General features: G+C 34.6%; 1 protein-coding gene across 5 annotated transcripts in view; it reads right to left on the minus strand.

The window, feature by feature from the left end:
• Window positions 1-888: 888 nt before the first annotated feature.
• The window catches only part of Dcn (decorin), a 38,334-nt gene continuing 26,194 nt past the window's right edge, over window positions 889-13,028 (minus strand). For all 5 annotated transcript variants that reach the window (XM_074084096.1, XM_020182384.2, XM_020182381.2 and 2 more), the window contains 4 exons: window positions 12,757-12,870; window positions 8,686-8,779; window positions 6,161-6,299; window positions 889-1,636 (listed from right to left, as the gene is read on the minus strand). In XM_074084096.1, the coding sequence (XP_073940197.1) occupies window positions 1,442-1,636; window positions 6,161-6,299; window positions 8,686-8,779; window positions 12,757-12,870 (542 nt within the window). In that variant the 3' untranslated portion in view covers window positions 889-1,441. The remainder of the gene's footprint in view (window positions 1,637-6,160; window positions 6,300-8,685; window positions 8,780-12,756; window positions 12,871-13,028) is intronic.

Genomic DNA, 13,028 nt, shown 5'->3' on the forward strand with positions numbered 1-13,028 from the left:
GCTTATCAGGACTATTTAGTACTCCACTTTGTAGTTTAAGCCACTTTGGATTTGAAATTCTAGAATTTGCAACCACAACACGTACAATTTTGTAGAAAAACAAACCATCTTCAAGTGATTGCTTTTTAGAAGTTAATGGCATAGGACTGAGTATACTGACTCATGCCAGATACTTCTGAGGCAGAGATAAGAAGATAGAGGTTTGAGGCCAACCTGGAAAAACAGTTAGTCAGACTCTACCTAAGAGAATAAGCCAGACATGGTACACAAACGTAATCTCAGTTATGTGGGAAGAGAAGGTAGGAGGATTACCATCTGAGACCAGCCCTGGCAAAAGAGCATGAGGCCCTGTCTGAAAAATAACTAAATTATACAGGGCTAGGGTTATAGATTAAGTGTTAGAGCTCTTGCCTGGCAAGAGGAAGGCCCTGAGTTCAAAGTCCCAGTACTGCAAAAAAAGAAGTTGATGGCATAATTGCATAATTCCATAAATACTCTAAGTCAGCCATCTACCAGACTCATTTAATTGTCTGCTTTGAGTGCTATTTCCAAATCTAAAGTTTCTAAATTCAGCCATTCAGTAAAGACAGTATTCTAGTATATATGGTCACTGTAGAAATGCACAAGCCAACAGCCTGATCGTACACAAGAGCATTACAAAATTGATTTAGTGTATTAGTAAACAGAAATATCCACTGTCTAGGTTCATCAAAAAGTCTACTTTGTGCTGCATAAGCTTAACAGTGAACATAGAAAATGTTGCCATACTCAAATGTCAGAAACAGGTGAGAGAAATGTCTGTGAACTTGAAAATATGTGCTATCATTGACAACTCTCTTCAAAAAAATTAAGTTTAAATAATATTTACAATTAAGCTTTTATACAATATCACTTTTGAGTGCATTTTAATTTATTTTTTCAACATAATAACATTAGCAAAACTTTTACATAGCCTGTATTGATTCACATATTCAAATGACGCTTTACCAGTAATAATTGAAGTAAATACAGAGCTAGCATGTAGTGTTTCACTTCATACCAAAGGAGTTAATTACCCTACAAATCACAGAAGACTGATACTCTATTTGGTTCTTTCTGAAAATTACAAGAAGAAAGCTTTACTAAATTTTTGACATATGTGGTTATTCCACATTTTACATTTGGTAAAATAAAAACACCCATAGTAGCTCAGTTAACAGAAAACTTTAAAAAATGATTCTGCAAATGGCAGGCAAAATATGTTTTATTGTAGGCAAGTCTTTAAACTGCATATTTGGCTTTATGTATAATAAGTCATGTGGGGAAAACATCCACAATCCAGTTAAGTTTCCAATATCTAGCTTTCATTCTTTTTTCAAAATTTTACTTATTTTATTATTTTTGTTAGCAATGACATTAACAGGATTTTGCCAGGTTATAAAAATGAGGGCTTTCATGGGAGTTACTTGTAGTTTCCAAGCTGAATGACAGAGCGCACAAAGACACATCGGAAGGTGTTTGGCTGGATCTCCCAGTACTGGACAGGGTTGCTGAAAAGACTCACACCAGAGTAAGAAGCCTTTTTCGTGTTGTGTCCACGTGGGCAGAAGTCATTTGACCCGACTGTAGAAATATTGTTATTATGAAGGTAGACAACCTGTAACATGAAGCGATGGAGAATGACTGTTTTCTCCTGAAGATACTGAGACCGTTCATGAAAATACGTTTTACATATTTTCATCATTCAGTTTGAATATCTTAATACTGCTCAAACAAAGATTTTGGTTTGCCCCATCCTTTCAAAACTTGCTTTTCCCTTTCTTAGTCTTCCCCAACTCAGTAAATTGAAAGTTAAACATTCCAGATGCTCAGATTATAAACACTATCAGTAGACTTGTGTTTCCTGTCTATTATAATGTTTACCTGATCATCAATACCTGCCAACTTAATCTTCAAAATGGACACACAATCCAGTTTTTTGTCTCATGTCTACTCCTCCAACCGTGCTCTAGACTACAGGGTTTTTGAAGTTGCCCTGATTATATTTCCTGCTTCCTCTTTTGCTATTCTAAACGTCAATTGTTTTATTTTATCTTCCAGAGAAATTCCTTTAAAAACTAAGTCAACAAGTCAGTTTAAAACGAGAGCAGCAATGTGATAGAAAGCAAAAACAGTGAAAATTACACCTTCTTTGCCTTGGCACTCCAGTGGTTTCCCCTTTCATGCAGATAAAAACTCAAGTTTTCACAATGCAGGCAAGGCATACTCGATCAGACAGCTTTCTACTCTGACCTCTTCTCTATTCCCTGTTCAAACCAACCATCTGGTCAACCTGTTGTTTTTTAAATGCTATAGACCCTTAGTATTCACAGATATATGGTTCCAACTAGACTGCTGTTCAGGAAAAACCATGAATCCTTACAATGCATAGAGTTCAATACACTAAATTTACCTATGCCATATGTACAGCAGGTCTTAGCATGAAACTCCATGGGTTAGGCTACATTACTGTCACAAAAATTACTGTTGGACACATTAATACTGGTCAACCAAAACTACATCTTTATCTCAAATTCTGCAAATGCTTGAGTCATTTTTCTCATAGTGCCCAACTTGCAGTAATGACATGGCATCTTTCAATAAGTCTAAAATTTTCACTTTATCATTTAAATTAAGCACATTACATGTAGTTTTGGCTTGGGAGGATTATCATAACTTTAGCTTTGGTTTGTTGGTACCATTTGCTCTTGGGGAGTCAGATATTCAAAAATTAAGGGCAGGGAAACACTCAGTAGATTACACAATGATTGAAATACAATTGATGATAATGTGGGAGAGTTTCTCCATATCAACTGAGCCATGAAATGTGTGCAGGCATTTACATTCTTTTTTGAAATTTCTTCTCATGTCTGAAAAAAATTATTATATTTTTGACTGTGCTTGGCTAAAATCACATGCAATAACTCCAAAAAAATGTGGGCTTCCTGTACATAAAACATGGTCCTCTTGAGGTTTTCACATACAAGTTTCCTCCACCTGGAATAATCTCCTCTGTGACTCCGCAAGATTTGCTGCTTCATGTCAGTAATAGCTTCTTAACAGAGAGGCTTTCCTTGACCACCCCAACCTGCCATTCTTTACTCAATTACATTTCTTTATTTTCATTCTGAGCAATTATCACTATGTAGCATATTTCGTATTTGTTCAGATTTGTCTGTTTTCCTCTTCTAGAGTAAAACTCCATGAGGAAGACACCTGTTTTGTTCATTATGCCTGGTGCTCCAGTGCTTGCTAGAATAGAGTAGGTGTTCAATAAATAGGTTGAGTGAGTGAATGCTGTTTTATATTATGTAATGTGTCCTCACAGACTGTATTAGGTCCATGTGGAATACTAACTGTTCAGGGCAAAAATAAAATATTAGATTTTTTAACAGAATTATAGAGAGTGAGGAAGTAATGTATAATTAAAAAAAGAGAGAGTACAATATCAATTGAAATAGTCACAAATTGCAAAAATATTTCTAAGTATAACAGCATTTGCAATAAATAGATCTGAAACGTGTGGATTTTTTCTGTTTTGTTTTGTTTTTTGAGACAATGTGCTAGGTAGCCCAGGTGGCTTCAAACTCTTAATTCTCCTGCTTCAGCCTCCCCCAGGGCTTGGATTACAAGTGTTCCTCAACACACCTGGCTGTAAAAATTTTAACAAAAAGTTTCTAGAACTTTCTAGAATATGTTCTTTTCTAGAATATGTTTTATGATCATGCTTTTTTCATTTTCTTAGACCTGCTAGATACTAGACTTATAAAAATGACAGAAGCCAGTCATGGTAATACACAACTTTAAACACAACATATGGGAGGCAAAGACAGGAGGAGCACAAGTTCAGGCCAACCCTGGGCTACACTGAACACCCTGTGTCAAAACAGAACTTTGGAAATGAGATTTAAAATATTGACTTGAAATATGGCCCTAAGTACTGGAATGTCCGCATTCAAATATTGGTTTTAAAAATGCCTTGTTAGTAGCTGTCATAATAAATAGAAACAAGTGATATTAAAATGATAGCAATAATTTTTGAGAAATTTTTATGATTCTTGAATTTTGAAAACTTCTTATTGTCACTATCTATTCTTTTTCAGCAGCGATTAGCAAGAAAGGGGCAGGCTATTTAGTAAGAATTTATAGTAGATATTGAAAGTAAGAGTAGAAAGTATCAAGGCATAAAACAATCAATAGTCTATGTGAAAAAGTCTCAGCTCATTCTACATGGTTAATATTGTCTAACACCAAAGCCACACAAAAATATATACAAGGAAACTATAATTACACATAACATTTTTTTTCAATACTTAGAAAAAATATTAGGAAACTATATCTCACAACATACTAAAGGATTACATACTATGATCAAATATAATTTATCTCAGGGATATAAAATTGATTTAGCATCTAAAAATCAATCAATTTAACTATGTTAAATAATAAAATGCAAACCATGATTTTGCCAATAAACAAAAAAACAGCAGCCTTCATGATAAAAGTTTCTGATAAACTAGGAATAAAAAGATTGTGTTAAGTCTATAGATCAATTTGAGGAAAACTGCCATAGATGATATTGAATCTCTCAATTAAAACCCAAAAAATAATGCTCTAATTATATCTTCTTTAATTTTTCTCAGCAATGTTTTGTCATGTTTAGTATATGAGTGTTGCAATTTTCTTAAATTCATTACAGGAAGTTATACATAAGTATATAGAAAGGCATATATTATCATAAAGATAGACATATAGACAAATGTAATAGAATTGAAAGTCCAGAAATAAATCCTCAAATTTATGGTCCAGTGATTTCCAACAAAAATGCAAAGCAATCCATTAGAGGAAAACATTGCCTTTTTCTTTTTTTTTTTTTCCTGGGTATTGAACCCAGGGCTGTTCTAGGAGAGCACTTTACCCATTGAGCTACCTATCCTCAACTATTTTATTTGTACTTTGTTTATGAGACAGGGTATCCCTAATTTTTTGCCAGACTGGCCTCAAACTTACAATCCTCTTATCTCCACTTCCCAAGCAGCTGCGATTGTAAGCATGAACCACTCCCCCAGAGTTTTTAAGTAAAACAAATGACATTGGGATAATTGTCTATGCACATTCAAAAATGAATTAGACTTTGCACCATTTATAATTTTATTTCTTCAAAGCAAGAATGAAAGTCATATTATTTCCTGATTATTGTTATTGATATTTAATAAGCATGCCTTTCATTTGTAGAATTACAGACTGCAAAATACAGTCACCACAGTAGATCACTGACTCATATTTTCCTATCTTTATCAATAAAGAAAAAATAAATAAATAAAATTGATAATTTACATAAAGTTAACTCAGCCATACTGATGGCTAAACATTGTTTTCAGTTATGTGACATACATGGAATCTAAAAGTTAAAACTACTGTTTTATTCCTTGTCAGCACATCACAGATTATATCATCTTCCTGATAAAATTGTGCTTCATAGCGGATTCTATATTTTAGAACTGGAGTGTGACTCTGGGGGACAGTGCTTGCCTAGCAAATGAATGGCCCTGAGTTCAAGTCTCAGTACCTTCCCCATAATAGATACTATATTTTGGCAGCAAGCATTATAGTAGATTCAAGTAAGTAGTACTGTTTTTTAAAAAAATAATAAATTAATTCTGTTTTTAAAAACCAGAATAAATATTTATGTGAAAATACTATAAATAACTTTCTAAGCAATGGATTCAGTTTTATATCTTCCCAAATTCATATGTTGACTGTAATCCCAGCATCTTGGTATCAGGGCCTTTTGGGAGGTACCTAAGATATGAGGGAAGAGCCCTCATTAATGGGGTTACTGATCTTATATGAAGAGGCCAGGGAGCTGGCTAGCTCTCTTTCTGCCACGTGAATAAAATGTGACGTTAGCAGTCTGAAACTCAGAAAAGGACCCTCACCAGAGCCCAACCAGACTGCATCCTGATCTCAGACTTTCAGCCCCCAGAGGACTTTAAGAAATAAATGTTTGTTGTTCAAGCCACTCAATTTATGGTATTTTGTTATAGCATACTAGGGACACTGACAAAACTATTTCTGGAATCCCAGTAGGGAGGGTTTAGTTTTTAGATACTCCTTACAATGAGCAGTGACTTTGTATTACCTGGATGTACTTATGCTCTGCCAGGCCACCAGGTACTTTGATAAGCTTGTTGTTGTCCAAATGAAGCTCCTTCAGATGAGGAGTGTTGGCCAGAGAGCCATCGTCAACAGCAGAGATACTGTTGAAACTCAACCCCAACCTGCAATAGAAGGCAGAAGTGAATGCATACACAACTCACGAGTGCCTTTTTTGTAGGCCCTGTGTGATCAAGTGAGCGGAGAGAAAAGGACATTTTCTGGTTTTGCACATTGTTCCCTTTGCTTGGAATGCTTTTCTAACCTCTCTGAGTCTAGACAAAGCTGATTCTTAAGATTTCAGCTCAGATTAACCTTCTGAGACTGACAGATCAAGACTGAATGGGGGTCATTCGTAAAGGCACTATGGCATTCTGTAGTTAATCTCTTGAAAATATAAGGGTCATGTTTTAAAGGCCAGTGTATTGTATGTCTGACCTTTGGAATGGTGACTGTCTTGTGGTATATCCAGCACTAACATAGTATTTGGCAAGCTCAAAAACAGCTGGTTGACCTGATTTCTAAGTGTCATGAATTAATAACAGTACTAAATAAGAACTAAAAGAAATGGTAGAATCATTTTGCTCACTTTGGAAATGTAAAAGTTGTGCATTTATTGTATAAATTTACTCATAGAAAATAAAAAGTCAATAAATCGATTTTCTAGGAAGGTTAACAGAATTAGCTTGTTGCATTAGTTTGAAATAATTCCCTGGTGACCATCTAACAGTCTCAGGAACTACCTGGTACCAAATGCTTCTGACTCAGAATCTCTGTGTGTCCTGTCCCCTTTGTCATTCCATGTGTGTGTGTGTGTGTGTGTGTGTGTGTGTGTGTGTGTATGTGTGTGTATATGTACTTATATATAAAACTATTTATATTTTTAGTATATATATAATCATTTTATATTTTGCACTCATGAAGAGGGACATATACTATTTTCTCCCAATTTGTTCACAATAATGAATTGGAACATTTGTCTGGAAACAATGCTCTGAGATCAGTGACTGCTTATTTTTTTCTTTGCACAGTTTTTATTTTCAGCACAAAAATGAACAGCATAATGATTTGATAGTCTGATGTATATTTTTTGGATTTGAGTCCAAAAGAAATGTGTTTGTTCAATTCAAGAATTGAGAAAGTTTGCCTGACCCATGAAAGAGTGAATGGAATTCAAAATCCACAAAAAGAGACATCTGAATTTCTATTAGCCTTCCATAGTTCGTTAACTGTGTTTCTGTTTGATACAAAACCTATGACGACAATGTTGAAGTGAAGAATCTCAAAATATCATTTCAAATACAAAATAAAGGGGATTTTTTCTAGAAAAGCAGATATATTATGATTAACCATATTCACGACTTTAAAACATTATTTATCCCTACTACTATTGTGACTACAACTACCAATAGTAGGCCAATGATAATAACCATCTTAAAGACTGTTTTACATAGCAAATAAGGTACCTTATCTGCCTACAAGTCTCTGCAGCTAGAGGGACCAAATTAACAAAGAAAGCTAAGTTACACAACATACTATTGTGAAGGATGTTTTCCATGTTAAAGATTGCAGTTACAATACCCCTGCATGAAGCATTTCTTATTACCTGCTACATAAGGGTAATATATCATAACTATATTCACACATCTTGCTCATCTTCAGCCCTTACTCTCCACTGGGCCATTGGAAAGTATTGATGGAAATGGGCAAATCTACCTTATGTGTTCATTTGATCGTGTTTCTTGAACATATAAGGATATAATTTATATTTATTTTTCTACCATGAATTTTACATCCAAGAAGACAAATGAGTCCATTGGCAATAATACCACAGCAGGAACATTCTCTGTAAAAACACTCAGGAATATACACATATCAAAAATAGAGTATTCCTTGAAATTACTCAAAACATTTGCCAGCATTATGTTTTTATTGCTAAAACAGATTGCAAATAGAGAGATTGAAATTAAATTAGAAAGCAGATATTAGCAATGATATATAAAGAAAAAAATGTTGAGGAGAACCACAAAAATAACTTTTCTTTTGTTGGCCTACATTAAATGTGCAGGGATATTTTATTTTAAACTATTCAGAGTATAGGAGTTAGAAAATTTTGCTGCAACTATTCTAATAGTAATCTATAGGATGTGTGATATTTCTATATTCTGGTAGACTTCATCTTAATACATTTTCAACTTTGGGACACTGTAATTTTCTTAACCTTTTGTTTGATGTCAATAAGTTAGAATATATTGAATGACCATGTTCAGCTAAATCCTGATTTAATCAAACACCTTGAACTTAAGATCTAAAAACAATATGGTATTCATGAAATAAGCTGATTGTGGTGCTGATAGTATGCATACTATCTCATTAACTTTTTGTTCAAGAAATTATCAGATATGCTGAAATTTGACTTAAAAATAACAACAAAATATCACAAAAATCAAATAAAAATCAGTCATTATGTGGTCACCATTCTGACAGAAAGTAGTGGAAGAATGTTATTACTTAGCCAAATTAATCAGTCCTTTCAGGCTAGAAGCATCAATTTTGCTGATTTTGTTGCCATCAAGATGTAATTCGGTAAGGGAAGGTGGAAGACCTGGAAGGTGGAAAGAGAAGATTATAAATTAGCAAATCAGTATTATCAGTACAGTACATAGAAAACCTTTATGAGGACACCTGCCATTACTTTGCTAAAATATATAGTTTCAAAGAATCACTTTTGTTTTCCATCTTTTTATAATGCGTTGTATAATAATATATGCTTTTAAAAGTAGCATAAGTCCTGGCTACTTATCTCCTGGATGGACTTAAAAAAAAATCATTAACTACTTCCATCACATAGTAAATGTTTGTCTGGGCAATAGTAGCACTGACATTAAACCCTGAATCTTATTATTCTCTTCCACCTTTATTCACGAGCTAATATTACCACTAATGAAAAGATATAAAATATAAAAGGGGAAAATGAACATTTAAACTAAAATGAAAACATTATGTTTAAATTAAGCTTATATACAACTATAGCCAGGTATTTCATTATTGAAAATCATTAGTAGCTATCATGAACATGCTGCCTTTTTAATCAACTTTTCCATAAAAATAACAAATGCCTCTGTATCATGGCTGTGCAGAAAGAGCTAATGCTTACTTTCACCTGTCAAATCAAGACTGTTTTCTAATACAATAGGAATGCACAGATCTCTAATCGAGCGTTGTGCCTTAGGTAGAGCACCTGGGGAAATAATTTAGGATCTAAAATACCCACTAAACCTCTAGATAGTACTCCCTGGATGACGGCGATTTCTAAAGATGTAGTAATATAAATATAAAAGCTTAAATGTTTTAGTTTCATTTCCTCCTCCCACCTGAGGATGTATCATATTTTTATTCAGCTCTTTAAATAGCACATTGTTCCATCTCAAAGAATAGCAAAAACTGCAATGAAAATAGAAAATTGTGTACATTTTTATTCAAAAATAAAGGGGCTTGTCAGAAAGTCTTGGTTATTGGTAGCATAGTTATTTTCATTCTATCACACTGCTTTATGTTAATATTTTTGATTAATGTAATACTTTTGTTTACATTTGACTTAAAAGTACTATGTTTCTTCATGGGAGTATGTTTAGTATAGGAGAAATACACTTCTATTTATTGTGCATCTGTTATGTACCAAAACTTGACCTTGTCACTTTTGTTAACTCAATTCCGTTAGTTCTCTCAATGTACAAATGATTGGTAATCAATTCATTGTCTTGGTAAGGAAACAGAGGCACAAAGTTATATATGTTGTAATATACCCACTTTTCAGGGGAGGAACGTCCTATGCTGTTAGGTGGCCATAGGAAGTTAAAATAACATGCTCCTAACTGGAGGAAATGAAATAAAAATTGAATTTTTCTTAAGAATAAATATCAGATTACAACCACTTTGGTAATAAGGAATTTTGACCACTGGATTCCCTTAGAAAAAATGAATATAAATTTTTTAATGTTTCCTAAAATAAGGAAAGCAAATGTGTATATAACAAAGCAAACTGCAGGCTCATCCTTTCTTTTCTATCACCATGAAAAGATCTTTTTAATTTTTTTAAAGATGCAATGTCTGTAGAACATCAATACTCACATCTATCACCAGAGGGGCAGATTTATAAAGATCCTCATCACCCTTAGCCACATGGTATTTGCCTAAATATATTGATCTCTGGTACTTTTATTTATTTTCTCTTTCCTTTTTTCAAGATAAAATAAATGAGGATTCCTTTGTTTCATGTACTTCGTATGTAAAATGTCTACTCTACCAGAAAGCTGGAGAGTGCCAGCCTAAGAATGGTAGACTCATTCATTAGGCATAGGAGATGAATGACAACACAGTGAAATAGTCACAGAGCTGTGACCTAAGCCCAAAACCATCTCAGCTCTGCCACTTCCTAGCTTGAAGAACTTGGTCACAATTTACCTCTATACTTTTTTGTTGGTGGTGGTGGTGGTAGTACTGGGGTTTGAACTCAGGCTCTTGTGTTTGTAAGGAGGTACTCCATTACTTGAGCCACACCCCTGGCCTGTTTTAGTTTAGTTATTTTTGAATAAGTTCTCATATTTATACCCAGCTGGCCTGGACCACCATCCTTCTATTAACACTTCCTGTGCAGCTGGGATAATCTGTGTGTACCACCAAGACCAGTGTTTTACTTGCTGAGATAGGATCTTATGAACTTTTTGCCTGGGCTAGCCTCAAACTACAATCCTCCCTATCTTTGCCTAAAAGTACCTAGGATTACAGGTGTAAACCACTACACCCAGCTACTTCACCTTTTAAAGCCTAATTTTTTCTTTTAGAAAATAAGGATGATACTATTATGTAGGGATGTTTTAAATCCATGAGAAGTGTGGTATGATGCCTGGCACTGGTAAATGCCTAGTAAATTGTACTTTTTATAACTTTTATATGAATAAGCAATGGTAAATAACAGCAAACCAGAAATGATGAGAAGAGAGCACACAGGATGGAGATAAGAGTTTTAAAAAAAGTGGAGGGAAACTGACTGCTTTGATAAGCTGTATGGCTGAGGGATATTTTGGTGAAACATTGTGCTCAAAAAAGTCATGCAGCAGCATACATTGGTGGGAAAAATTCCAGCTGCTTCACCTCCTGCCTCTTTAGGATTTACACACATACACACATATACACAGATTCACACAACCTTACACACACATATACACAGATTCACACAACCCCCTCCACACACAGATACACTGATTCACACAAACCCACACGCACACACACAGTATTTCAAGATATGTGTAGATACATACTTTTCTGTGTGTGTGTGTGTTTGTACATATATACACTTGTCCCTCAGTATCTGCAGAGGATTGGTTCAGGACTCTCATGGATACCAAAATCTACTGATGCTCAAGTCCATTACATAAAATGGTATAATATTTGCATATAATTATCCTGTATTCTTTAAAAATAATCATCCTGTATTCTTTAAGTCACCTCTAGATTACTTTTAATTCCTAATACAGTCTAAATGTTTGTAAGCTTGGGCACAGTGGCTCATGCCTGAAATCTTGGGTACTTGAGAGTGAAGACAGGAGAAGGATCATGGTCCAAGGTTTTTGGTGTTTTAGTGCCTTTTCTGATTTACAAAGACTGACTGATGTACCCTCCTGGGTACCTGGTAGCCTGATGAGATTTTCCTGTGACTGGGTGGTGATCCCAGATTATTTTTCTGGCTTTGCTTTAGCTACTGAGCTGCTAAAGGTAGGAAACCCCCCATTCACTGGTCTGTCTCCGGTGTTGAGTACACTGTCTAAACCTAGTGAATGTTTGAAACATTTTTAATGAATTATAGGAGGCAGTATTTCCCTACTTACCTATGTGCCAGGTGTTCTTCGGATTATTCACTGAGGTGGATATGAACATTATTCCCATTTTTCAAATAAAGAAATTGAGAACCCCTGAGTGAATTAATGACCATTGGAACGCCAGCAAATGGATTCCAAGACTTACACTGTACAACCACCAGAATTAAGTAAGACTGGTAGGTACCTTAATTGAAATATCAATGAACGGAAAGTTCTAAAATGGAAAGAATTCCCTAGGTGATTAGAGACTCAACCTAAAAATTGCCTCAGTTGCAGAGATAACTTCCACGTATCATTTTTTCTTTTCCTTTTTTACAAAGTACAAAGGCACATATTTATTCATTTATTCACTATTTACTTATTTACTTTTATTTAATTTTGTGGAACTGAAGATGAAACCCAGGGCCTTACATATGCTAGAGAAGTGCGCTATCTGCATTTAAATAACTGTTACTTTTTCTAAACAATACAAATCCATTGCCTTAAGTCACATCATAGAAAGGACTTTATAAGGTCTTTACAATGTACCTGGATGGCTCAGTAGTCACATATACTCACTAGAACCACTTTCAGCAATAGAGAATTTATATTTACTGGAAATAGTACTTCACACTTGGATCACAATTTAAATTCTCATAGTCACTTAAATATCAGAGCATTTGGACTCAGATATTTCCAAACACTTTGGAGACGTTTCTGTCACCTTGAGGGATGGCAGTTATGCTGGTATCAGCAATGCGGATATAAGACAGCTTCTTCATTCCCTGGAAGGCTCCATTTTCAATTCCTGAGCTCTTCAGTGGGTTGGTTCCCAGTTCTACAAATGTAATATGAGCAAAGCTTTTAGAGGAATGTTTAGGATAATACAAGTCACAGTGGTGTCCCTTTCAGCAAGGATCCTAGAAAAAAATCTGGATCAGCAGCATCTTGAGTGATAGACAAATGAAGACCCAAAGAGCATACTCTTCACAAGAG

The sequence above is a fragment of the Castor canadensis genome, chromosome 8 (assembly GCF_047511655.1).
Source record: "Castor canadensis chromosome 8, mCasCan1.hap1v2, whole genome shotgun sequence".
Taxonomy (NCBI): domain Eukaryota; kingdom Metazoa; phylum Chordata; class Mammalia; order Rodentia; family Castoridae; genus Castor; species Castor canadensis.